Source organism: Prionailurus bengalensis, chromosome A2, assembly GCF_016509475.1.
Source record: "Prionailurus bengalensis isolate Pbe53 chromosome A2, Fcat_Pben_1.1_paternal_pri, whole genome shotgun sequence".
NCBI lineage: Eukaryota > Metazoa > Chordata > Mammalia > Carnivora > Felidae > Prionailurus > Prionailurus bengalensis.
The window spans coordinates 18,060,791-18,087,236 of NC_057348.1; the positions used below are offsets into that span (position 1 = coordinate 18,060,791).

Consider the following 26,446-nt stretch of genomic DNA (forward strand, 5'->3'; position numbering starts at 1 on the left):
CCTTGGGTCAGTAAGCCATTCCTCTAACAGCACACAAGAGAGTCCCTAAATAGTAACTCACCTTCCCCCAGGTTACCATGGCCAGCAGCCACCCTCACTCAGAACATAAAAAGGAGCCAGGGCCACTGACCACCCACCCCTACCTCCCAGCATTGCATAACCAGCACAACATCCCCTCAAAGAAACAAACAGACTTCTAGATTAATGCTTACCCATCCCCTATCTCTGGTCAGCAAACTGCTTTTCTGTGGCACTAGAAGGGCCCCTGGCCCTGTGACCACTCAACCCCATCCCCCAGAATCCTGGCTCAGCAAACTCTCTCTCTCCAGGAAGGTCTTGGACCCTGACCACCACCCACCTGCCCCCTCAGAATTCTTGGATCAGAAAGCTGCCCGTCATCCCAGACCTGGGTCCTGTGATCTCAGTGGTCACCTCTCAAAATGAGAATGAGGTGCTTATATACCTTGTCCCCAGACCCTAGTACACACTGGATGGACAATAAGGATTGGTTGTTGAGTGAACTTAGGGATAAATGAAGTCTGTGCCTTCTTTGGCAGTGTGAGGAGTCCATGCTCCAGAATTGGGAAGTGAACAGCAGTTGAAGCCTCTCTCCCAACCTCTGCCGCAGTAGGCACGATTGCAAGAGCCTCTCCCACCTGCACCCTCCTATGAGGGAGTGTTTGTGAAAATCTGGGGCTGTAGAGGTAGAAAAGAGGCACGTGGGCCTCTGGACATTTTCCCAAAGGGCAGGTCCTCAGTCAGTCCCTCGGATAGCCGTCAGGCCAGTATGGGCCCACTCTCTGTCTGAAGCTGCCAGAGTAAGCTGCTGTTCATGACCATTAAACTATTGGCCCACCTTCCCTGTACATATGGGGTAAAGGTCAAGCTGGACCCAAAGTAATGCTTCATCTGAACAGGTGTGAGCTGACTGGCCCATGCTGGCTTTTCCCTGTGGCCTCCAGAGCATTAAGCCAGGACCTGCAGGCTTTGGGGGATGGGGGCACTATCCCTAGTGTAGTAGACAGTTCATACAGTCTTTATGGGATTTGCTATATGCCCTAGAATCTTTGAGGTTCTGTGCAGACTGTCCAAGACCCTAAGCAGGCTATGAACCTAACCTGTAAAGCCTATGGCAGATCCTGTGGGGGTGCAGGAACCCAGCATTTAAGGGATTCTTGGAAGGCTTGGAAATCCTTCTTTGGTCTCTGGTGCCCTGTGGAGCCCCTGAGGCCCTGAAGGTTGGGGTCACTGGGTCACTTGCTTGCCCCCCACCCCTCACCTGTGACAGTCACCAACATGGAGGCCACCAGTGGGCGGTTGTTGTCTAGCTTGCGGCTGAGTCGAAGCTCCCCACTGGTCTGGTTGACCACCAGCAGCTGCAACTCATTGCCCCGCTCAAAAGAGTAGAAGAGGTGGTCAGAGACATCAGGGTCATAAGCTGGGATGCGCCCAATAACGCCTGAGGGAAAGGTGTCTGAGCGGTTGGATACATAGTTGTTGAAGAGGATCTGGAAGTTGTTGAGCACAGGGCTGTTGTCATTCTGGTCAACCAGGCGGACATGCACAGTGGCTCGACTGACCAGAGGGGCAGACGTGGCCTGAACCACAATCACATATTCCTGGCGAGCCTCATAGTCCAGGTCAATGAGTGCCGTCAACTCTCCAGAGAAGATGTCCATTTGGAACAGCTCAGGGATGTTCCCCTCCACAATCTGGTACATTATATGTGCATTGGGGCCTTCATCAGGGTCTACCGCAGTGATCTGAGCCACCACTGAGCCCACAATGCTGTTCTCCTTCACTCGCACCTCAAACTCCTCAGCTGGGAAGACAGGGGCATTGTCATTTACATCCTGCACCGTCACCTGGATGCTGACCGGAGTCCTCAGTGGGGGTACACCTCGGTCCACGGCATAGGCAGTAAGTTCATACACTGGTACTGCCTCCCGATCCAGCCGCCTCACTGTGCGGACAATGCCAGAGGTTGGCTCAATGGTAAAATCTCCATCACCATCTTCCCCATTCTGGAAAGTGTACTGGACCCTGCCATTGGCATGAGCATCTCGGTCAGTGGCTGAGATCTGCAGGACACTGGTGAAAGGTGGGGCATCCTCAGATACCAATCCCGTGTAGTGGGAAGCCACAAACTGTGGAGCATTATCATTGACATCATTGACCATCACCTCCACATAAGTGGTGTCTGCCTTCTGTGGGATGCCATTGTCCCGAGCTGTAATAGCCAGTGTGTAGGTCACCTGGTCCTCATAGTCCAGTGGAGCCTGTAGTGTAATGGCCCCTGAATCTGCATCAATGCGGAACTGGGGCAGGTTGTCCTCCAGGAGATAGGTGATGCGAGCATTCTCACCCACATCATCATCAGAGGCACTGATAACCACCACAGTGCTACCCACTGGCCGATCCTCATTCACGCTCACTGAGTAGTGGGCACTTTGAAATACAGGCCGGTGAGTGTTGGCATCTGTGATATTGATGTGCACATAGCAGTGATCGTGAAGCGCACGGTCAGAAGCAGTTAGCACCAGCTTGAAGTAGCGTTCCTGCTTGTAGTCCAATGGCAGAGCCAGTGTCACCAGACCTACACCCCCCTGGGTGCTGATAGCAAACCGATTCCGGGTGTTGCCACCTGTGATCTGGTAGCTGATGGCACTGTTGGCATCACGATCTACAGCGGTCACACTGACCACAGTAGTGCCCACAGCTGCATCTTCATTCAGCCGTAGGTGGTACTCCTTCATCGTAAACTCAGGCCGATTGTCATTAACATCTAGCACAGTCACCGTGACACTGGCTGAGGCTGAGAGTGGAGGTGTGCCATGGTCTCGCGCCTCCACACCAAAGAAATAATGCTCCACAGACTCACGATCCAGGGGACCACTCACAGAGACCCAGCCAGTGGCACTGTTTATCACAAAGGGCATATCAGGTGCCACACCAGTTAGGGAGTACTCTAATCTGGCATTCTCCCCATGGTCCGCATCCACTGCCTGAATGTGGATGACCGAATGGCCCAGGGGTGCGTTTTCCAGTACAGAGACCTGGAAAGGTGTGCTGACAAAGATAGGAGTATGGTCATTGATGTCCACTACCTGGATGCTGGCCAGGCCTGTGTTGTTGGACAGTGGTGGCCGGCCTGCATCCTGCGCCCGGATGCGCAAGGCATACTCTCGCTCTGCCTCAAAGTCCAGAGGTGCCACCACCTGGATCTCGCCCGTGAGGCTGTCGATCGCAAAATGACCACGACTGTTGCCGCTGATGATGTTGTAGTGCACCAGTCCATTGGCATCCTTGTCCCGGTCGGTGGCTGTGACGCGTAGTACCACCGTGTGGGGGCGCACGTCCTCGCGCACTTGCGCCACGTAGCGCTTCTCGCTGAATTGGGGCGCGTTGTCGTTCTCGTCCAGCACAGTTATGTGCACACGCACAGTGGCAGAGCGCGGCCCAGGTTCCTGGCCCTGGTCGCTGGCCTCCACCACCAGCTCGTAGCTTTCCATGTGTTCGCGGTCTACGCGACCGCTGGTGCTTATGAGGCCAGACCGCGGATCAATCTCGAAGGCGGCGGCAGCAGCGGCGCGCGCAGCTGGCGGCCCCACGAAGCGGTAACGCAAGTTGGCGTTGGGGGGCGCGTCGCCGTCTGTGGCACGCAACTGAAGAATGGGGTAGCCCTCCTCCACGTTCTCGCGAAGCGTCTCCCGGTATTGCGCCTGCTCAAACACTGGCGCGTGGTCGTTGCGATCGGTCACTGTAACGGCCACCATGGTAGTGGCCGAGAGGCGCGGCGAGCCGTGGTCCTGCGCCGTCACGCGCAGGTAGTGCCGCTCCATGCTCTCGCGGTCCAGAGCAGCCTCTGTGCGAATGAGGCCGCTTAGTGGGTCAATGCTGAACAGCTCCAGAGAACGGCTGTTCATAAGCGCAGCCAGCGAGTAAACTAGGCGCCCGGCCTCGCCTGCGTCCGGGTCCTGCGCCACTACGCGTAGCACCGCGGTGCCAGCCGCCTCGTTCTCGGGCACTAGCGCCTGATAGTTGTACTGCGGAAACTGCGGGTGGCGGTTCGCGGCGCGACGGGGGCGGATCCTGCTCGCTGTGGGTATTCTCCAGATTCCCGACTGAGCCCGGATCCCCGGGGGGCGCGGCCCGGGGCGCTGCGGGAGGAAGCGGCGGCGGAAGAGACCACGCGAGCGCATGCGCTCGGGCGTCGGCTCGGGAGCTGTCCGAGACTCGCGCAGTGCTGAAACAGACTCGGGAGCTGTCCTCTCTATGAGCGGTGCTGAATCCAGCCCAGGGCCACATCCTATAGCCCTGGGGGGACAGTCCGGCTGGGGGGCTGTCCTCGCCGCTCGAGATGTCGCAGTTCTCTCGCTCTGACCCCTACGCCTCGGTGCCCACAATTCCCCGCAGCAGCGCGTGGTTCCCACTTTTTTGGGGGTGCCTCTTCCAGGATTCCTCTGGGAGAACACTGGCTTGTAACCACGGGGCCGAACCAGAAGGTCCAAAGGGAAGGGAGAGCTGTTCCTCAGGCTCGGGACCCCTGGGGGCAGAGCCTCTGGAGACTGACTATCTTTTCGCAAGGGTCCTGTCCGCCCGCAAGAGGAGACCTCTGGGCGCCAGCATAATAGAGCCCCTGGTCCCTGTCCTGTTCCTTGCCCGCGTCTGTCTAAAGCCTGGACCCCATATTTCGCTCCCAACCCCGCGTCCGGCTGCTCAGGGAGCCCTCTACCACTCTGGGCGCTTTGCCTTCCCCCTCGGAGCCCCAAGAAGACAGGCTCCCTGACTCCCAGGCCAGGCTCTTCATCCTCTTGGACCCCGGGCGTCTCGGGACAAAGAGCTAAGGCTCCGCCGCCGGTCCGCGCCCCTGGCCCCGTAGCGGCAGTTACCCCTGGGTCCCAGCCTTGGCCCCCGTCGACCCCCAGCTCCTCTCGGCTGAGAGGGAACAAAGAGAGGAGGAGAAGGAGCAGGAGTAGTGGGGTCGTCGGCCCCCTGAGACCCCACCAAGGCGGCCGCCTCGCCATCACCCCCCGCCTCCCCACACGGCCTCCACCGCCCCTCGCCCCGGTCCGGGCCTTGGGCCCGCCCCGCCGCTCGGGCCCCCTCCCGGGCCCCTGCCGCCGCCCCGGTCCCCCGCCTCTCGGCCTGTCGCTCCGCACCGCCTTCGCCCTCTGGGCACCATCTACTCCGCAGCCAGAGCCCCTTTGGCGTGCGGTCCCGGCTTTTGCCGCCCCCACCACAGCATCCCCGACGCGGCTGCCGCCTCCCGCCGCTCCAACATGGCTCCCGGCTTCAGCGATGGTTCGTTCCACCTCAGCCCCGAAGCCCCAAATCCTGTGGTACAGCCCGTTGCGCATGGCAAAGCTGGCTGCTGAAGCTGTTGTCGCCATCTTTACTAAGGGCAAAGCATAACTGCTGCCCGCGGTGCTGAATAAGGGTTGGAAGGTTCGCCGCCCCTGGATCCACCCTCCTTGCTTTGGGACACCCCCTCACCCGCCTTCCTTCTTCTAGGCGCGGTCTCAGCTCCATCTCTTATTCTTTCTTCTGTTTGCAGGTCTTTTGTTCCCCTTCCTGAGCACTAGTTCCGGACCCTGTCCTGGAGTTTGGTATGAAAATTGGTGCCAATGTTGCGGAGAGAGCGTTCTCATAACTCTTGGCAGGGGTACCATGTGGAATCCCGGGGACGCAGGGGAGGTTGACTGGATGGGGACCTGGGACGCCAGACCTAAAGTTGATAGCTTGAACTGTTCGACCACTGAGTTTTAACTCGTGAAACATGTCGCGACCATCTGTTTGGAGTGTCTCTGCAGAGCAAGGACTGGAGATGACCCGCCCAGGCGTGAATAGAGAACAAACTCTTCCCTGCCTTGCTGGAACCCAGCAGTCTCCTGCGCTGGGGGCCCCTCTACTGGAGGAAACACCCTCCTCCAGGCCGCGGGTCTCGAAAGCTCTGGGATGCCACGTGGAGCCCGGCGTTGCCTTGTATAACTGCAGCCACGGCTTCCTCGGATCCCCGCCCCTCGCCCTCCACGACTGCGTCCCTTAACCCCTTGAAGGGACTAACGGAACCTCAATCCTCCTCCCACGGTTCAATACAGTTCTCCCAGAGCTGAGCAACTCCAGGAGCAAGTCGGTTCCGGATGGCCAATGGGCAGATAAGGCGGAATAGACGTCACAGAAGACGACACCGGGTTGGGAGAGAACTATTGGCACAATGGGAGGCTCCGCCCCCCGACGGCGGACTCATTGTCTTAGGGGAGGGCTCTGTGGATTCCACGGTAGCCCGGAGAGATAATCCCGGAGGCTCTCTGCCCCCTGGCCTGCAAAGGCAGCAGCGGCAACGCCCTGCAGCGTCATGGATAAAGGGCGCGGGCGTCCCCAGACCAAGGAGGGGTTTAGGGCGGGATCCCAGAACGTTCCAAGGGGCGCGGCTCCAGTTAGGAACTAAAGCAAAACTCCTGGCTCAGGCCTGCAGCCCACTCCAACGGTACATATGACATCACCATCGACCAATCAGGCGGCACATTCTTCGGCCCCTCGACTTCTTCGCTTCCGGGAGGGGGGGGTTCCCGTGGGTCCCACCTCCTGAGCGCCCTACCTAGCTGTGGAAAGCTGGCAGGTGGGCTCCAGAATCTGAGGACGCCCTAAGGTCGGAACTTCATGCCGGATATACGGTCTCGGTTCCTATGGGCGTGAGGATGGAGCATTGCTGAGCCGCTGAGGCGGAACTGGGTTGGATCGGGGTCCAGTCGGTGGAGGGCCTGGAGGGGCGGGGTCAGGGACGAGGATTTGGCTGTACAGTAGCCCTCCGGGTCCACAATCTAGCGAGTGCAGGGCACGAAACTTTACACCAACAAAGGAGGGAAGGAGGAGGCATGCTAGGGGGAAGAGTACTAGGGTCCCTGGGGAGCTGCCTCAGGCAACTTAGCGATCTGGGACGGCTTCCTGCTGGAGAAAATGCCTGAGCAGAGCCTCGAATAACCAAGAGGAAGTCTGCACCTACAGGGGAAGGAGGAGCCATCCTAGGTCTTGGAGGCTAAGTGGGCACTGTGCAGAGGGGTAAAGGAACCATGGCAGAGGGAAATCGAGCTCTGCTGTCTTCATTAGGGCTAGCAGTGGCTTCAGCTGGTGCTCCTGTAAAGAGCAAGACCTAGACCTCTCCTTAATACACTTGACTTGCGGTGTAACTGCGGTGGCCAGCCCTGTCACTCCCTAATGTTCCTGCCTCCACTGTTATCCTCTCTTTGTGGCTCCTCCTCCCCATGTGCACTCACTTCTGTGTCCCATCCCCCACCCGCACCCCAGCCCCGCTCCAGCGGCAGCTTCTAATGTCCCCTGTAAAGACAGAAACTAAGTATTGATGATAGATCCTCCCTTCCAACAATGTTCTGGAGCAGCAGAACATTACTGGAGGAAAACATTTTACATTCATGACCACAAGTCTCAATATTATATGGGAGGGGAGGGCCTAGCCAGTGCTGTAAGGCAGGAAAAATAAAAAGGTATGAGGATTGGAAAGGAAAAAATAAAACAAGCACAAGCAATAGGATTGTGTATGTAAAAATTTTTAAAGAACCATAGGTAAGTTATTAGAGTGAGTTTAGTTAGCAAAGACATTGAATACAAGGTCAATACATAAAAATCAATTGTTGGAGCACGTAGCTGGCTCAGTTGGTGGAGCATGCAACTCTTGGTCTTGAGGTTGTAAGCTTGAGCACCATGTTAGGTATAGAGATTACTTAAAAATTAAATCTCTATATAAATAAATAAGCTGTAATTTCTACATATCAGCAACAATTTAAGAAAATTTGATATGCCATTTACAAAAGCATCAAGTAACAAAATGCCAGGAATAAAGCTAATGAAAACTGTGCAACAGGGCATTAGGGTGGCTCAGTCAGTTGAGTGGCCTACTCTTCCACTCCTGTCATGATCTCACCGTTTGTGAAATGGAGCCCTGCATCAAGCTCCATGCTGTCAGCAAAGGATTCTCTCTCCTTTCTCTGTGCCCCTCCTCCCTCCGCTTGCTCTCCAAATAAATGAATATTTAAAAAAAAAATGTGCGGGGCACCTGGGTGGCTCAGTCGGTTGAGCGTCCGACCAGTTCAGGTCATGATCTCACGGTTCGTGAGTTCGAGCCCTGCGTCGGGCTCTGTGCTGATGGCCCAGAGCCTGGAGCCTGCTTCCAATTCTGTGTCTCCCTCTCTCTCTGCCCTCCCCCAGTTGTGCTCTCTCTCTTACTGTCTCTCAAAAATAAATAAATGTAAAAAAATTAAAAATAAATTTAAAAAATGTGCAACACACACATGATATTGAAAGAAAGAAATACATAAATGGATGAAAAACTATGTTCAAAAATTGGAAGATTCAATATTGTAAAGATGCCATTTCTTCCAAAATTGACATTGACATATGGTTTCAATACAACTCCAATAAAACCCCAGTTGGTTTTGTCTGTGTGCATTCGTGTGTGTGTGTGTAAACTAATAAACTAGGTTCTAAAATGAGGGCCAGGAATACCCAAGACAGTCTTTTTTTTTTTTTTTTTTTTTTAGTTTATTTATTTATTTTGGTAGGGACAGAGACAGTGCAAGTGGGAGAGAGGTAGAGAGAGAGGGAGACAGAGAGAATCCCAAGCAGGCTCTGAGCTGCCAGCACAGAGCCTGATGCGGGGCTTGAACCCGCAAAACCGTGAAATCATGATCTGAGCTGAAACCAAGAGTCAGTGACTGAGCCACCCAGGCACCCCATAGTCTTTTTTTTTTTTTTTAGGTTTTATTATTTTTTTTTTAATAATCTCTACACCCACATGGGGCTCGAACCCACAACCCAGAAATCAAGAGTTACAAGCTCTACTGACTAAACCAGCCAGGCACCCCACCCAAGACAGCCTTGAAAACCAAAGTAGGAGGACAGTTTTTCCTCTACTGGGTAAAGAAAGCTACAGGAAACCAAGACTATGGTGCCAGTACAGGAATAGATTCCTGGAACATAATCCAGAGATAAGCCTAAAGATGTGGGAAGCCTTGAATTTTGATGAGGTGGCTTTTTTTTTTTTTTTTTAGAGTGAGCAAGTAAGGGAGAGGGGAGAGAGAGAGAGAGAGAGAGAGAGAGAGAGAGAGACAGTTTTAAGTAGCTTAGTATGGAGCTTGATGAGGGGCTCAATACCATGACCCTGAGATCATGACCTAAGCTGAAATCAAGGGTAGGATGCTCAACCGACTGAGCCACCCAGGAGCCCCCAAGGGTGGCTTTTCAGAGTCAACGTGAGAAGGGGTGCCTTGGGTGGCTCAGTCAGTTGGGCATCCACCTCTTGATTTCGGCTCAGATTATGATCTCATGGTTCGTGAGATCGATCACCATGTTGGGTTCCCTGCTGACAGCTCAGAGCCTGCTTGGGATTCTCTCTTTCTCTGCCCCTACCCCCACTCTCAAAACTAAATAAACTTAAAAAAAAAGAGAGAATCAACATGAGGAAATGACGGCCTTTAAAAAAATTTTTTTATGTTTATTATTTTTTTTATTTTTGAGAGAGACTGAGCATGAGTGGGGGAGGAGCAGAGAGAGGGAGACACAGAATCTGAAGCAGGCTCCAGGCTCTGAGCGGTCAGCACAGAGCCTGATGTGGGGCTCGAACTCACGGACCGTGAGATCATGCCCTGAGCTGAAGTCGATGCTTAACAGACTGAGCCACCCAGGTGCCCCTGGGCTTTTCAAAAAATGGTGCAGGGTCAGTTGGATATCTGTGTAGAAAAAAATTAAATGAGACCCCTACTTCATACTACATACATAATTCCAGATAGATTTGATATCTGAATATGAAAGAAAGAGAACACAGCTTTGAGAAGACAATACAGAATATCTTCATGACTTTAAGCAAATATTTATTAACAGGACACAAAATGCACTAAGCACAAAGAAAATCCTGAGAAACTGGATTACATTATAACTAAGAATGTACTTTCATCAAAAGACTATGTTAAGGATGGGAGAAGATTTTGCAAAATAGATAACCCAAGGACTCAGATGCCACATACATACTACAAATCAACAAAAAAATAGACAACCCAGCAGATGAGCAGGCCAGAGATTTGAACACGCACTTCACAAGTGATCCAAAGAACCACTAAACTAATGAAAAAGTGTTCAACCTCTTTAGCCATTAGGGAAATACAAATTTAAAAATACTACCATAGTGTACCAGAATGACTAAAAGCAAACAAAAAGAAATGGCTGACAACACCCAATTTGGGGAAAGAGGTGGAGAAGCTGGAAGTCGCGCTACTGGAGGAGCATACACTGGTACAGCTACTTTGCAAAAACTATTTGGAGCGTTGGCTTGTGACCCTGCAGTTCTGCTCATGAAAACATATTCCCCAGTATAATGCATATGTGCAACAAGAAGACCTGTGTAACGATGTCCCTGAGAGCGCTATTCACAATTGCCCAAAACTGGAAACTGAAAGGTCATCAGCAGTGAATAAATGAGGGTATATCCCATACAACATTGGGGGTGAACACACTGGAACCGCATACTATCGCACAGAAGAATTTCAGAAACTTAATGGTGAAGAAGCCAGACAGAAGAATTTATACTGTATGATTCCATCTGTGTAAAGTTCAAAAATAGGCAAAGCTGATCTGTAATTGCCTCTAGGGAGAAGGTCTGGAGAGGAAGGAGGAATCAGTGATTATGAAGGGGCACACAGGGACGCCTGAGCAGCTCAGTCGGTTAAAGTGTCCGGCTCTTGATTTCAGCTCAGGTCATGATCTCACAGTTTGCGGGATGGAGCCCCACATCGGGCTCTGCGCTGACAGCGTAGAGCCTTCTTGGGAGTCACTCTCTGCCTCTCCCCTTCTTGTGCTCTGTCTCTGTCTTTCAAACAAACATGAAAAAAATTTTAAAAAGAGGGGGCACCAAAGTGGGCCTTAGGGACTGGTGATACTCTATTTCTTGACTTGGGTGGTGGTGACAACAGCATTCTCTGTCATCATTCATTCAGCTCTATTCTTTGTTTGGTGTATTTTTCATGGCTATGTTATTCTTCCATAAAAAACAGAGAAAAAATGGGGTACTTGGCTGGCTCAGTCAGAAGAACATGTGACTCTTGGTCTTGGTCATGAGTTCAAAAAGAGAGAACAAAAGGGGCACCTGGGTGGCTCAGTCGGTTAAGCGTCTGACTTCAGCTCAGGTCATGTTCTCACGGTTCATGGTTCGAGCCCCGCGCTGGGCTCTGTGCTGACAGCTCAGAGCCTGGAGCCTGCTTCGGATTCTGTGTCTCCCTCTCTGGCCCTCCCCCGCTCACACTCTGTCTCACTCTCTCAAAAATAAACATTAAAATATTTCTTTAAAAGAGAGAAAAAAAGAAAACATTGTTTTCAACTACTCAGAGCCTCTGTATCTTTGGGGGACTGAGCAGGCATGTGATCTTTACCCACTCCCTCACTCTGGAGTTGCCTGATGTGTGTGTGCCAGCACCATTAGGTACCCGTTTCTACACCAGAGGGCAGCCCAACCCCCCAGCCCTCATTGCCCCTCAAAATTTCTTGAGTTTTTTCCCTCAGCCCCACCCAAACACCCACCCGAGTGGCTTAGTTGTCTCCCTCTGCCCTTTCTTTTGCTCACCATATCCCACATTTACCATCCTTCCAAGCAGCCAAAGGGGTGTTTTCTCAAAGAGTTTCCTCACTGAGGAACTCTCTGGCTAATCATATTTCCCTCTGTGGTTCTAATGTTGTGTTGTGAGAGCACCATCGGGGTATCTGCTGAGTGGGTCCTGGAGGTCTGCACCCTCTCACAGCATCTGTTTGCTGCCAGAGGCCAGTATGTAACTTTGTCACCTGGGGCTCTCGCATCCCTTACAAACACGTGCCAGGGCCTCTTGGACAATCATACAGAAACCGGCAGGGCCTTCTGATCCTCATGCCATGGGGCCCTACTTTGCTCATCATAGGTGCCAGCACGGGGACAGATGGCACAGCACAGCCCTGCCCTTCCAGTGTCTGTGTGTGCGCAAAGCAGGGAACAGAGCAAGGCATGGGGGCTGTCACAGGACCTGTGCTTTTCACTCAATTACACTATCTCAGGAGGAGAATCATGGTTCTCTCAGCACTCCAGTGAGGAAGAAGTCATGGCCGGAAGTCAGTGTCGCTGACTCTGGATGTGAAGGGAAAGGCAGAATGGCTCTGGGATGAAGAGCGACCAGGCTGTGCCACACAGCTTTACTGGGGGGCATTTTGTCAGCCTCTCTTCAGGTCCAGCAGGGGAGCCTGTGCGTTTAACCCGAGTCAGCAGTTAAGGAAGGACATCTCATCAGCCATGAGTGCTTAGTTCCCTCATCAGTTCTCATCAGTGCTTAGTTCCCTGTCAAATATTCCTGCCTCAGCTTCCTGAGGACCTGTTTTCAGGGGACCCCACCCCTAGCCCTGACCTCTCTGTGCTTCTTGCTGGATTAGACAGTCCTGTTGAGAAAATAACAGAACAGCCTTCTGCCTTCAGCCCCCCAATGAAAAAGGAAAAGTTATGACTGGAAGTCACAGTATCGGGAACTCTGGACACGTGGAAGGGTCTTATGAGGATCGTCCTGGGTCAAAAACCAAAGGGAACTGATGAAAACCACTTCTGACTGATGTCTGTCTGTGGGTTCCTGACTCTCCTCCCCCCATTTATGGCGAGAACCTTTGTTAACTTGGGAGCCCACAAGGAAAATGAAGTTTTTGCCAAACGGTCCCTAATTCTCCTCAAACAGTAGTGCCAACTAAACCCCACAGCTGTTAAGATACTCTCCTTGCCCTACAGTAATGGCCAAATCTCTGCTGAGGCTGCAAAATGAGCGGCTCTTGTTGGACCCACTGACAAATGAGAAAGGGAACAGAGCTGGACAGGCAGGGAGGGAGGCTGAGGCTGGGGTGGGGCCTGCTTCATTTGAGAGCAGCTATGAAGGAGAGGCTTTCAACAGGGGAGAGAGTCAGCATTCAAAGCCAAGAAAGATGTAAGTGAAGTCTGGGAGGGCAGTCGCCCACAAACGGACCACGGGGCACTCGGCTTGGCCCAGAAGCAGGAACTCAGGGAGAGAAGCTGGAACAGGGCTCAAGGAACTTTGATGGACAGACCTATCGGGGACCACCCCCTCCTTACACTGGAGAGATCAGGGCAAGCAAGTGACAAGGTCCTGAGGCCCCAGCGTCCCTGCCCATCCTCTCCCACAACAACCCAGGATCATACAGGGGAGCCTGTTTCTGGATGCCTGTGATTTATTTCCGAAGGTGAGCTGCAGCACACGGGAAAATACACATGGCTTTTCAGTCTACATTTTTACAGAGAAAATATTCTGTCATTGGCTTTCTGAGTGCCATCACCCTATTCTGTGAGGCTCCAGAATAGATGGCCTGTCTCTAAGATTCTGCTTTAAAGCAGGAGCTTGGCCAAGACCCCTGGGGGTGGGAGCAAGGGAAAGCGACCCCCACGGGGAGCGGGGAGCACAGGAGAAGCACTCACTGCAAAGCTAAGGCAAAGAACAGCTGGCGGAAGGTGGCTCCCCTCACCCCAAAGACATGGCTTGCTGAGGCCCAGGACCCAGACGAGGCAGGACAGGGATGGCGGCTCTAGCCCAGCCCGGAGCAGCAGCGGGACTCTGAGTGTGTGTTTGTGCTGGGGGGGGGGGGAGGGGGGGGGCAGGGGGCATGCTGAAGAGGCAGCCTACCGGGAGATGGAGGGGCTTTAGCTCACACAGGCCCTCTGCCCCAGCATAGCTCCCAGAGCGTGGTCCCCGATCCCACACTTGGCCCCTGGCACTGGCTCTACTTCAGGTGGGGGCCCTGCTCAGGTCCCTTCCACCACCACCTCCCCCACACCGTCTGTGCAAAACATGCTTAGGGCCAAGCCTCCGCGTCCCCTGCACCCTGACCGGGGCTGCAGGGAAGGGAGGGGAGGAAGGCGCTAGCTGGGGTCCTCGCCCAGCACCGGGAATTCCTTGCACATCTCTCGGACAATCATGCGGTCCATCTGGCCCTGGGGCGAGGCTTCCTCTTCAGTCAGGATGCGGCGCAGTGTGGCCTGCAGGTCGGGCAGCCGGTGGCGGTGCTGCAGGTAGGGTGTGGTGCGGATGACAGCGTGCATCAGGGAGAGGTACTCTACACGAAGCTGTGGGAGGAGCAGGTGAGCTCAGGGACCCTGGGAGGCACTGCCACTGCCACCAGACAGGAACAGGCTGCCACGTGGACCCCAGGGCTGCGGACCACCTCCCGGCACCGAAGATCAGGGCTGCATCCCCAGCGCCCACAATGTGCCTGCCACATGAACTGGCCTTCAACAGTTGCTGAGTAAGTGAATGAATGGACCATTCCAGACACAGGCGTCCCAGAACGTGGCCAGCCCCCAGGAGTCCTGGCTCAGAAAGGCGGCAAGGGGAAACCGCCAGCTCTATCTTCCCAAAACTGAAGGCTTTCTCATGTTCTTTCTCTGACTAAAGCGCACGGCCGTCCATCTAAATGCACAGGCCAGTAACACAGCTGTCTTCTGTGACACCGCTCTCTCCCCTCTGTCGGCACACCTCATACCCAACCCACTCCTAGGACCTGGCCACCGTCCTACCTTCCACACATGCCAGAGTCCAGCTCTAACACGCCCTCTAGTCTGACGCCCCAGCTGCTCCTTTTCCCCACAGACCCCCGATCCACTGACACGATCCCAATGCTTTTCCTCCGTCTGCCCCCCTCACCATCCCTTATTTCCCTCTTTCCCTATGGTTAGAGGGCTCAATCCCTTCTCTAGGCAGCACCACCCTGTAACCCCCCAGCTTGGTCAGACCACAGCACCTGCAAATCACTGCCCAGTGTCTAAGCCCTAGACAGCCACAGAGCCGTGTGCAGGCCTCAGCTTCCTTCCCTACCACAAGCCTCAGACGGACACGCAGCACTGCCTTGGCTCCTGCCACTTTTCTCTGCTATGTTCACACGCCCTTAAGAACCACGGCCCACCTCTTCTAGGCTTTCCAGACCCCAAAGTGCCTGGACAGCTGGCCTTGTGCTTCATGGAGAAAACAAGCAATCTTTCAGAAAGCCCTTGTCTTCCCCTCGCAGCACCGACATCTCACCTGTCTTTGCCAGAATAAGCTGCCTTGGCTCCCTTTAGGGTGAGGGGTGTCCCTCCACAGCCCTGGGCCCTCCGCCACTGCCTGATCTACTTGACTTCTGTGGTGGCCCACTCTCCCGTCAGCCATTTCTTGATGCTTGCTGGATTATTCCCTCTGGCCCAGAGACCTGCACCAGCATCTCCTACCTCTAGAACACTTCCTGATGACTCCACATCTCCCTCAGGCGGACCCCCTCTTTTCTGCTCCCTTCACAGAAGAACTACAGGGGTTGTCTCCATTTACGGCTTCCAATTTCCCCCTCACTCCCCTCCAACTTCAAATTCTCTCTTAAACGTTCCATTCTTTTTCCCTCCACTCCACGGACGCTGCTTGTCAGTCACCTGGGGACTCTGTGGGGGCAATTCCAGTGGCCAATTCGCAGCCTCCGTCTTACTCAGGCTCTTAACTGTGGAGACGGCTCATTTCCCTCCTCCTCCGAACCTTGCTTTGGGCTCCTGCTCTCTCCAGGGTTTCCTCCTGGGCTCCTCCCTACTTGTCCTCACTGTGCCCTGGGCCGAGGCCCGAGCTGCCCTCTGACCCCTCCTCCTCACACTCTAGGTGGTGGCCCTGAAACAGGCTTCCCGTCACACTGGTGCACAGGCAACTCTCCAGTGTGTCTCTCCAGTGTCCCAACTCGGCTCCACTGCCCCTGAATGTGCTCTGTACCTGGCTGTCTAACAGGTATCTTCTCAAACCTGACACGTCAAAATGCAACTCCATTTCCCCCCCAAAGAGTGTTTCCCCACCTCAGTAATCACACTTCATCCACTTGATTGCTCAACACAAGTCCAGTGGTAAGCCCTGGGACCCACCTCCCATACCCACAAATCTGACCTCTTCCCAGGAGGCCACGGCTGGGCTGCCCTGACAGCTGCGGCTGCTTCCTCACAGACCTCCGCCTCCCCTGGGCTCATACAGTCCACACTCCGTTCGGGGTGTCCATCAGGTCACTTCTCCTCTTCTGAGATCAGAAGCTCCTGCTGCAGCCTCTGAGGCCTTGTGTAAATGCCACCTCCTCCCACCTGACCCCGCTGCCCTCCCCACCCCAGCTCTGTCCAGACAGTCTGGCCCAGATCAGCTCACCGGGGCTCCTCTGGGTCTGGGCACACCTGCCATGGCTTACTGAGTGGCCTCCACACTGGCCGGGCTCCAGCTGTGCCCCGTCCCCAGTCTCCGTCAGTGTCCTGTCTCCAGTCCATTTTGTTTCGGTTTCTACACACCTCTCATCCCCACTGCAGCCACCTCTAGGTACCTTGTCTCCGGGCGACAGGTCCGCGATGTGGCGCACGGTGATGTCAATGAGTGCCATCATGTCTGTGTGGTAGAAGATGGCAGCCGTGGCGGGGCTGGCGAACACGTCCTGCAGGAACTTGAGGATGGAGTGTGGCGGCTGCGGCTCATGTTTGAAGATGCGCACGGGGTCATCTAGGAAGCAGGGGGAAGAGAAGAGGGGTCAGGGCTGTCACTGTGGGAGGGCCAGAGCCACTGCAGGGAGTTATTGGGGATCATGGAGTCCCAGGACAGCGAAGCAGCGCCACACAGATTCCTTGCACCCTCACCTCCTCTGTTCAGGAGCAAGAGAAGCTTCTCGGAGAAGATCTTGACGTTGGAGTGTTTGCTCAGGGCGGTCATGATGATGTTCTGGTCAGGGGCTGAGGAAGGACATGGGTGTCGGTAGATCAGCGCACAGGTACCCAGCCAGAACCCCCAGCTGGTCGGCCACCTCCCACTGGGCCCCATTCCCACCTGGCAGGTGCAAGTTGAGAGCCAGAAGCAGGTTCATGCAGAGATCGGGCAGCTGTTCTGTGGTGTCCAGGGGCAGCCCATCCTCGACGATGCTCAGCAGGAACTGGGCAAAGGGTGTGCCCAGGTGCTCTGGGAGGGGGGTGCACGGAGTCAGCCCTCCCCGTCTGTGCACACCACCCAGCCCCCTGGGTCTCCGTCAGCTCTGGGGACACCCGATCCCTGTCAGGTATGTGCAGTGGGGCTCCCAGCGGTCAGCTGGTCGGTGACCTGCTCACTTACCATAGTGCGCATATGGCACTGCCTCCCCCATGGAGAAGACCATGGCCAGGATGAGGGCGGAGTAACAGAGTTTCTGGTGATCTGGGGGGCAAGGCAGGCGGTGAGAGCCCCTACAGATGGTGGGAACCCCCCACACGGCAGGAAGCTCCCCCTCGCCTCACCCTGCGTGTCTGTCTGCATGTCCCGTGCCAGCTCCACAGGCAGCACAGACGACACGAGTGTGGAGATGATGGCTGCATCCAGGCTGCACATGGCGCCAAAGCACTTGAGGAGCAGCAGCCGCAGGGACACCCGGTGCTCCTGGCAGGAGACCCTGTGCACTCAGTGCCCGGAACCCCCACCTCTACCCGGGTGCCTCCACGCCCCCGCCCCTCTGTCTTGCACACACCATTTGGTAGTAGGCCACCAAGGCCAGGACAGACTCGAACTCATTTCTCTTGCACATTTTCTTGCAAACTTCGGGGTCTGCATCTGTCTGTGGAGAGGAGGAAGCATGACACAATCAGTCAGTGTGAGCCGTGTGGCCACACATAAGCAAGCTGAGTACACGCAGGGGAGGCTCCTGAGCACTGGAGGGGACAGTGCAGGGTCGGGGGGAGACACCCGTGGGCCCCCACCCCGCACCAGAATATGCAGCAGCTCCTCCAGGTAGCAGCGGATGACCCCTTCATCCTCGTACAGGGCCCAGCTGCGCTGCTGGGCATCGTCCTTGCGCCGAGCCAGGTCTGCAAAGATCACCTCCAGCCGCTGCTGGTCATGGCAGACTTGCCCTGAGGGCAGGGCAGTGCTCAGGTCCTGGGGGGAGAGAGGAACGGCTCAGCACATTCCTTGTCCCTCACCATCTCCAGGAAGCCCCCAAGGTTTAGAAGTCAACCCAGACCCTGAGAATGTCACAGGTGTGAGTTCCAGGCCGACATTGGGAAAGGGTTCCCAGTCTCATCTCTCAGGGCTGCTCCTAGTCAGTGTCCTCCCAGAACCTTCGAGGGGACCAGCCCCTGGTTCTCTTCCTTCATCCCCTCTGCCCCACCTCGAGCTCCCACTAAGGACCCTGCTCCTGTGGCCCACACCTCAACATCAAAGCTCCCAAGGGCACCAGCCCAATTCTACACCCCCTCTGCAAGCAAGTCCACTGGCCCCAGTCTTGATAACCTGCTGGGCTCAGATTCTGCCTGAGACACATCTGTGGGTGCCTTCCAACAACCTGCCGCTCATCCCAGCCCTGTAGAAACATCTTCCTCGAGGAAGGCCACCGACTGTATCATTGCCTGAGTGTGACTGAGATGCTACCCTCCGAATCCACATGAAGTGGCACCAGGCCTGGTCATCTCCCCACCTCCCCCGTCTCCCCCAAATGCTTCCAGCCTGGCAGCACCCACCGTACTCAACACAGACAAGTCCACTGACCTGCTGCTCCCTCCACCCCACACCAGAGCTGCTAGGTCATGGGGCCCTAAGGAGGGACCTTGGGCCCATCTGGTCCCCAGATGGAGATGGCTCGTCGCCCTCCAATCCCGCTTCCTGACCAGTGCCCCAACCCTGGCAAAAGATCCCACCCACCCTACAATGCCCACACACCTGACTCACACCTGAGTCAGTACTGAGGCCTCTGTCACAGCTCTCAAAGCACCCACTCCTTTCCACTGCCAAGGCCAGCGAGGTACTGCCTTCTCTCATGCTCTACGTCCACTCCTCCCCTGCAGCCAGAGATGACTCTTGCCCACCTGCATCTGGTCTCATCTATCACCTGCCCCGGGTCTCACCTCTCCCACACCACCTGTTCCCTCACTCCCTGTATTACAGCCATGCTGGCCTTGTTCCACCTCCTCCTGTGAGCCAAGCTCGGTCCTGCCTCATGGCCTTGGTCCAGGCTGAGCCTCGGCCTGGAATGCTCTTCCTCCCTTTCTCCTCCAAGGATCAGCTCAAATGTCCCCAGCACCCAGCACAATGAAGGCCAGGCTAGAGCTCAATAAACACCTGTCGAGTCAAGGCTGGACACAAGCATGAGAGTGGGAATGGGGCAGGGGAGGCAGGGCGGCCCGAGGATGGGGAGGCCCCTGGCCCTGCCGCCCACCCTCACCTTGCCCTCTACCAGCGAGAGGAGGACCTGCTCCATGATAGGCGAGCTGGCCGGCACAGAGGCCTGGATGTGACCCACCACGACGCCAATAGCCACACGGCATAGCTCGTGGCTCAGGCCGGTGTTTCTCCGCACGAGCTCCATCAGCTCTGCCCCGATGGTCTTGGGCACAGCAGTCTCGGCCACCACCTTCTCCTCTGTAGTCCCCAGGTTCAGCGCACCCAGGGCCTCCAGCTCATCAGGGGCTGAGGTTGTATCAACTGCCACCTCCTCTGTAGGGGGCTCAGGGGCTGGCACCTTGGAGGGAGGGGGCTGAGCTTGGGACACAGTGGTGTGAGTGCCTCGGCGGGGCACAGGTGGGGGCGTGGGTGAGCAGCTGGGGCCCAGCTCAGATGAGCTAGAGCCGGTACAGAGCGTGTCAAGGGAGGTGCTGCTGACTGAGGAGCCGCTGGACACAGAACTGCCCCCGGAGGGCGTGGTGTTGCGGCCGCCTGTGGGCAGAGAGCGGATGCTGTGCTGGGACAGCCCCCTGGCCCTGAGGCCCCTCCAGGCCCTGAGCCCCGCCCTCCCAACACAGGGCCTGGTTTCTCTGCTAGACCCACCCCTCCAAGCCCAGAGCCCCCAACTTTCTGACACAGGCAAAGCAATCATTCCACCACAGGGTACTTCCCCAATTGCCCCAATCCCGCCTCTCACCACTGCCTGAGGCCACCAGGGCCTCACGGTCTCGGCGCTTCACAGGTGGAGGTGGCATGGCGGGTGCTGCTCGGCGAGGCTGTGGTGGGATCTGAGAGGACAGAAGCGGGATCTGGGAGGACAAGCTGCCATCTGGGGTACCGGCCTGGCTAAGGCCCTGAGCTCTTGGCACAGGCAGGCTACGGCTCTGCATCACTGACCCGACTGGACCCTTGGAACCTCTGGACCAAGCCTAAGCTCCACCCACCTCCCTCGGCCAGGATGTCCTCCCCACATACCTGGTAGAGGCCTCCGTCCGCCCCGAGATACTCGGAACTAGGGAGGCTGTGCTGCCGCTCAAACCCAGCTCGACACGTCCCATTGGGCTGCCTGGCAGCAGCAGCGTCCAGATGGTGGTCACTGGTGGATGGGGTCATAGCTGCAGGGCTGGAGGCTGAGGGGCCTCTGCGGGACAGAGTCTCTTTCCGGTGGTGGATCAGCTTCCTGATGGAGGGACAAGGAGCTTACTGGGCGAGTTACCTTAAACTCCCAAAGTCCGTACATGCTCCCCATGGGTCCTGGGCCCCCCAAAGCTCGGGCTCCTGCCACCTCCCTCATGCCCCACCCTACTCTGCATTACCCCAGGTCTGCCTTACACACAACCCCAGTATCCACTGAAGGACCCCTACCCAACTGTGCTCATTAGGGTAATGGGGTGGAGGCGGTGCCCTCTTCCCCTCACCCACACTCACTGAAGGACTCCACGCTGCTCCAGGCTGTACTTGCCACCATCCCGCATGGCTGCATTGTGCACAGCCTCAATGGCCCGGTCAATGGCTTGGAGGACATCTTGCTCCAGGCCCTGGGGGGGAGGGCAAGGATGGGCAGTTAGACCTGGGGGCCAAGTGAGGGTACTGAGCCCAGACCCAGCCCGGGATGCAACCGGGGCAGACAGAGGACCATTATAGCTAAAGGCTGGAATGGTAGACATGAACACAGAAGTTGAACCAGAATATCAAATAAGGTTCTCAAACGGTGTCACTCAGGGAGCTGGGGCATGGGGTGGCCTCATGCCGCTGCTTTACATCCTGCGGCCCCACTCAGACCCCACAGTGAGGCTCTCAGCTGTCTCTGAAAATCAGGGGTCCAGAGCAAAAACAGCCCAGGGACCCCCAGCTTGAGGCCAGCAGTACACACCTAGTCTCTCCCCAGGTTTGGCTCAGAGCCCAGGCTGAAATGCCAAGCAGGGAGCCTCTAGTGTCTGGAACCCTTAACAAATCACTCTGGATCTTGTTGATCCTTCGCAAAACCAAGGTCACACTCCAGAATAGCCCTGTCCTCATAGAGCCTTCTGCAGGCCCTGGGATGGGCCTGAGGGACCAGCTGGGGATGGGCCAAAGGGATCTCCTCTCTCCACCCCTGCTTCTAGCCCTCATCCCCCTCAGCTGTTCCAAGGAATCTTCCAGACCTGCCCTGGGAAGCGGCAGTTCTGTTTGTGGCAAAGGACGGACATGGGAGAGGGGCCTGGCCCCTGTCCCAGATTCCGTGCTGCAGACCCAGCAACTCAGGGGTCCAATCTACCCAGCCTGCCTGGCATGGTGTGAAGAGTAAGGGGTGGCAGCTGTGGGACCAGCCACTTTCACCCCTTCCCTGTCCCCGATGGTCCATCAGGCTACATGGAAGTCTCAGAACTGAGGTGACGTCACTCCACAGAGGGTCTAAGGAGCTTCCCTGAGGGGGACAGACAGATGGATGCAGAGGTCAGCAAAGCCCTCCAGGTACCATGGGGTGTGCCAGAATGCAGAGAGACAGCAGACAGAAAGGGGAACAGAAAAAGAAATACATACACATAGAAAATAAGGAAGAGATAGAAAGAGAGAGAGGGAGGGAGGGAGAGAGAGCGAGACAGACAGAGGGAGACAATGCAGAAAGAAATTGAAAGCTGGAGACAGAGAAAGGGAGAGAGTCGTAATGACAGACAGAGTTAGGGAGACTGAGGCAGAGGGAGGTATGCAGAAAGAAACTATGAGAGAAACCGTGGCCTCTCTGCCGTCCCCAAACACCAAGCCCCACTGGCCCTGGAGAGGAGCCTCACAGGCTCTTCGAGACGAGGCCTCCAACAAGCCCCCAGCCCCAGAGAGGCTGGGTCTGACACATTCACGATAGAGCTGGCAGCCTCTGTGTCCAGGGCCCCACTCATACCCCAGGCACTCCTAGATGGAAACAAGCTGAGGGTCCAGGGCCCATCCCCTCTGGCAAGACCAGATGACATCTCCAAATTTATCCTGTTATTTCTGTCCTGAACCAGGCTGGGACAGGATGTTTCCAAAAGGATAAGGACTAGGATGGGGCGGGGGTGTCTGGCACAGGCCAGGCCTGGAGGCTCCAGGCCCTCCTTTCCCCTGAGGTCAGAATAGACCAGCTAGAGACATTGCACCCCAGCCCCCACAGCAGGACTATTCTTGGGGAAACAGGAACTGGAGACGCAGCCTCCACTGGAAGGAAATAGGGTCATAGTCAGACCAGGGGAAGCCATGAAGAGATCTCACTTCCTTACAATGGGAGCAGCCCCCACCCCAGGCTGGGGACACAGAGGGATGGAGCTTTTCACTTTCAGAGAAAATTAGTCTGTTAAGTCAGGGCCTGAACATGGCTTGTAATGGAGGGGTGGGGGTGGGGAGAGTAGTGCCAGGGAGTGTCAGCAAGGGCTGAGATCTTTGGTTCCAAGAGGGTTGGGGTCAGTCTGAAGAAGAGCTTAGGGATGGCTGAGTACAGGAGGGTGAAAGACACTCAGGTCCCACCCTTAGTGGGTCATCTAGGAGATACGAGTATCATCTAGGCTCCAGGGCCTCAGTGGGGAAGTGAGGATGGAGGATGGTGGGGAAACAGGTGGTGTCCAGGGTGGTCTGGGGTCTTAGTGGTGGAGGCAGTGGCTCCAGTTGGGGGTCTGAGGGTAGGATCCAGGGGATCCAGTGAAAGGGCCAATTACAAATCTGGGGTCTCAGGGATCTGAGGAACTGGTCAGAATTCAGTGGTACTGGATTCTCAGGACTGAGTCTTGCATTCTACTTAGATGGGGGTTCAGATAATGAGTCTCAATAGGTCTGGGATCCAAGGAGTCTCAGTCCCAGAGTTAGGCTTGCAGGTCCGGAGTCCTCAGAGTTGGCTGTCAAGGGCTTGGCCTTTTCTGGGAGTGCGGGCTCCTGGGGTCCCAGTTCTCGTGGGTCTGGGGTCTCAGGGTCAGGTGCTCAAACTCCCTATCTGCGGGAAGTTTTGGCGGGCCTGGGGCTCCGGGGTCGGTCCCGAGAGCCTGCGACGGGGCCCAGTCTAAGGACCGGTGAGGCCGGGCTGGGGAGGGGCACACTCACCTGCAGGCGGCGCAGGTAGGCGGGCGGCACGTAGCCCGTCTCGCCACTGCGCGCCCGCGCCGCCAGCCACCAGTGCGCGCTGCTGCGCTCCAGCACCAGGAAGGTCTCGCCCGCGGCGAACGCCAGCGCGTTGGGCTCCGCCGAGCGGAACGCGTAGAGCGCGCGATACATGGGGCCGGGCCGGGCCGCGCCGGGGCAGTGGAGGTGGCGGGGGCTGCGGAACCAGGACGGCAGGCCCGGAGAACCGCGATCGCCCCGCCCCGCCCCGTGACACACGACGCGTGCGCGCGCCCGCCCGCCCGCCAGCCGCAGCCCCGCCTCGGGAGGGGGGCAGCCCCCGCGCGGATCGCGGCGCCCCCTGGCGGCTCCAAGCGGCGCGACCCGGTGCTGCTCGAGTCCACCTCCAGTCGGCCTCCAGTCCGGTCCCGGTACCTCCGACTCCTAGACCACACACCCCTACCCCCGACCACTGGCTCCGCACCCTCCCAGGCGCCCCACCCCAGAGTCTCCGTCCTGGCCCTCCACTCAAACCCGGTGTGCGGCCGTCCTTCCTCCTTTGGCAGAGCCTGTGTCCTACGCTCTAGTCGCATGCGTCCCTGCCATCCCGGGGGAGTGGGTCCTGACCTACTAACAGTAGGGACGGCGACTCCGCGAGCGTAGTCCCATTGTTAGATCTCGCTGATTCGACACTTGGAGGCGCCTGTGGGGGGTCCGTCTCCTTGGTGTCCCAGGCCTCATGACCCCTCTCTGAGGAGTCCCTACTCCAGCCACACCGAAACCAGTCCCAATTTCTCACGTCCTGCATGCCCACCCCCACCCCCACGCCCCCCCATGCCCCCCCCCCCCCCTTCAATAGCTTCTCTCTGCCCCTCTAATGTGGGTCTTTCCATAGGGTTTCCTCTGCCTGGGACCTAATTCCCTCCCTCACAGCATAAGGTCATTACTCTCCCAGTCGCTGTCATATTGCTCTATTGTGTTTATAGGACTTACAACTCCAAACCATCTTATGTCTGATGCTCCCTTCTGAGCAAATAGAAGAGCTGGTAAGGGTGGGGAGGGGGGTGCTAGGTAGCTTTAAGAGCTGGTTTGACCCTGCACACCTCCAATTAGCCTGAACTGGTCCTTGATGTCCTGAGGGAGGGAGGGACCCAGGGGAGAGGCCCTAAGGGTCCTGGGGGCCTCCCATTCCTGTCCAGCCACATTTCCCACCAGAAGCCTGGGCCCAGGGTGTAGCGGGTATGGGCACAGCCAGGCCAGTACATGCAGTTGGCATTTGGGGACATAGTACACAGAGGCACAGTGGGCCTCAGAAAGGAGTGTGGGGCTGATAGAACTGGACATCAAGACCCTACCTTCTTGGCACTGGGTCTGCCCTTCTCCCTGGTGTCTGGTTCTGCAGTTCAAGACCTCCTGCCACACCTCCCAGTAACCCTCCTAGCACAGAAGTAGCTCTCTTCGGGGCCGCCCTGGCTACAGCTGCTTAGGACAGGAGATTGGCATAGTTGTGGGTTGCAGTGGTGACAAGAGGTTTGGTTAAGAGGACCCCCCTGCCTGGAACACCCTTTCTCACTGGGACCCCCACCCCCTCATCCTGCTGGGACCTTCTACCATGGAGCCCACCATCACCAAAAGACCAGAGCCCAGCAGCTACCTGAGGCCTTGGTTTGGCTCCAGGACATCTGACATCACAATGACCAGCCAATTAGCTGCTGCCAGTGGTCCAGGAGATGGATCCAAGGTCTGGCACACCTGCTGCCCAACTTTGGCTTAAGTTGCATGGAGGACAGGAAAAGACCTGTATCAAGGGTCACGTAGTTCTTAGGGGATGCTGGGACACTAGGCCAGCACAGACCCAAAAGGAACCTAAGGTTATATGTGTGGAGGTCCTCTTTGGGTGACCTCAGGGCCCGTGAGGTGGGGGCAGTGGCAAGGAGAATATTCCTGGGCTAGGGTGGAGGACACAGAACGTGTCAGGATTCTGAGGGCTGGGATGGGGTCTGGCTGCCTGCCCCTACTTAAGAACGACAGCAGCACTGTGTACAATTAACAAAAAGATTTGTATTAGAACATTTACACTCAGGGAAGAAAGAGGTATCTGCATCATCAAATGTGGAATGTTGAAGAAATAGTTAAAATAAATAAAAGACTCCGAACGCGATTGGGGCTGGCTCAGGCTGGGACTCACAGAGGCCTCTGCACATCAGCTCCAGGCTGCAGGGGCCAACGCCTGGCCATACTGGCCTCCTCCCCGACGCAGCACAGCTGTGCCTGGGACACAGAGAGTCTCTCAGGTGCTGGTGCAGCCAGCAAACTCACTCCCCACTTTCCTCGCTTATCTCTGTGACAATGTCTATGAGGCTCTGGAGCCCGAAGATATAGCCAGCATCCTGGCCCTCATGTACCACGCTGTCCTCGCCATACAGCCTGCAGGTGGTGTGTGCAAAGTCGATCATGCGCACGTCCACTGAGCTGGTGCCGATGGGCTTGTAGGCATAGGCACCTGCAGACTCGTCAGCTGACTCTTCAGACAGGTCCTCCAAGTCCTCAGCATCTGAGTCCAGGGCCACCTCAGGCCATTCTTTGCCATCATAGATGACCAATAGGGAGCTTGAGTAGAAGCGGTAGGACTCCTGTCGCTCCAAAATGGCTTTGAGCTCAGCCAGCTTCTTAAGCACAGGGCCCAGGAGTTCACGGCGCAGATACCGACCATTGTGGAAAAATTGGAAAAGTGCCTCCTTGAAGCCCTGCACTGACAGCTTTCGTCCGTGGTACTTGTTCATGAACATAAGCTGCCCACTCCCTGCCTGGTACACCTGTGGGAAGAGACCAGCAGGTTAGGTGCTGACAGCTGTCTCAGAGCCTGGACCCTGGGGAACAGCAGCAATAGGACACCCCTGGATCAGATCCTTTAACCTGTTAAGTACACCAGTCATACAAGGCAATACCCTTTCTGATCTACCAACACTCAGCATGCAGCCCTCTGACCTGGTTCTGTCCTCAGACCCCTGCTTAGCATATCAGTTGGTGGAGAAGGCCTAACCATCTTGCCTTCATTCCCACTCCTGTCCAGAGACTCTGGACTCAGTCAACCAGCTCAGCCCCAAACAGTTCACCGAGGCATGCATGCTTTTTTTTTCTAACCAGAAAGCAACAGACTCACTCAG

The 26,446-nt window shown here is 56.2% G+C and overlaps 3 protein-coding genes across 9 annotated transcripts in view; all 3 read right to left on the bottom strand.

The window, feature by feature from the left end:
- The window catches only part of CELSR3 (cadherin EGF LAG seven-pass G-type receptor 3), a 36,538-nt gene extending 31,510 nt beyond the window's left edge, over positions 1-5,028 (bottom strand). The window contains 1 exon segment of the mRNA XM_043587351.1: positions 1,280-5,028. Coding sequence (XP_043443286.1) covers positions 1,280-5,027 — 3,748 coding nt within the window. The 5' untranslated portion in view covers position 5,028.
- Positions 5,029-13,239: 8,211 nt separating this feature from the next.
- Positions 13,240-24,841, bottom strand: NCKIPSD (NCK interacting protein with SH3 domain). Of its 3 annotated transcripts, XM_043587353.1 has the most exons (14): positions 24,635-24,841; positions 23,907-24,040; positions 20,667-20,776; positions 20,214-20,418; positions 19,936-20,026; positions 19,240-19,730; positions 17,787-17,957; positions 17,551-17,637; positions 17,324-17,462; positions 17,163-17,243; positions 16,884-17,012; positions 16,697-16,789; positions 16,390-16,562; positions 13,240-14,146 (listed from the first exon to the last, which is right to left on the bottom strand). In XM_043587353.1, exons 3-14 carry the CDS (start codon positions 20,711-20,713, stop codon positions 13,943-13,945), a joined length of 1,911 nt encoding a protein of 636 aa, XP_043443288.1. In that variant the 5' UTR covers positions 20,714-20,776; positions 23,907-24,040; positions 24,635-24,841; the 3' UTR covers positions 13,240-13,942. The 3 variants fall into 3 exon arrangements, with proteins under 3 accessions (XP_043443288.1, XP_043443289.1, XP_043443287.1); XM_043587354.1 differs by lacking the exon at positions 24,635-24,841 and having other exon boundaries at positions 23,907-24,047; XM_043587352.1 differs by lacking the exons at positions 23,907-24,040; positions 24,635-24,841 and adding an exon at positions 23,283-23,556.
- A 479-nt stretch (positions 24,842-25,320) lies between these two features.
- The window catches only part of IP6K2 (inositol hexakisphosphate kinase 2), a 30,440-nt gene continuing 29,314 nt past the window's right edge, over positions 25,321-26,446 (bottom strand). For all 5 annotated transcript variants that reach the window (XM_043587359.1, XM_043587358.1, XM_043587356.1 and 2 more), the window contains one exon: positions 25,321-26,095. In XM_043587359.1, coding sequence (XP_043443294.1) covers positions 25,595-26,095 — 501 coding nt within the window. In that variant the 3' untranslated portion in view covers positions 25,321-25,594. The remainder of the gene's footprint in view (positions 26,096-26,446) is intronic.

Excerpts from the sequence above, each read along its gene's own strand:
- NCKIPSD (XM_043587352.1), bottom strand. The coding sequence starts at position 23,453 with ATGTATCGCGCGCTCTACGCGTTCCGCTCGGCGGAGCCCAACGCGCTG. Across the intron at positions 20,027-20,213 it reads CGGACGGAGGCCTCTACCAG|ATCCCACCACAGCCTCGCCG; the intron begins GTATGTGGGGAG and ends CTGTCCTCTCAG. Across the intron at positions 17,638-17,786 it reads AGGAGCTGCTGCATATTCTG|ACAGATGCAGACCCCGAAGT; the intron begins GTGCGGGGTGGG and ends TCCTCTCCACAG.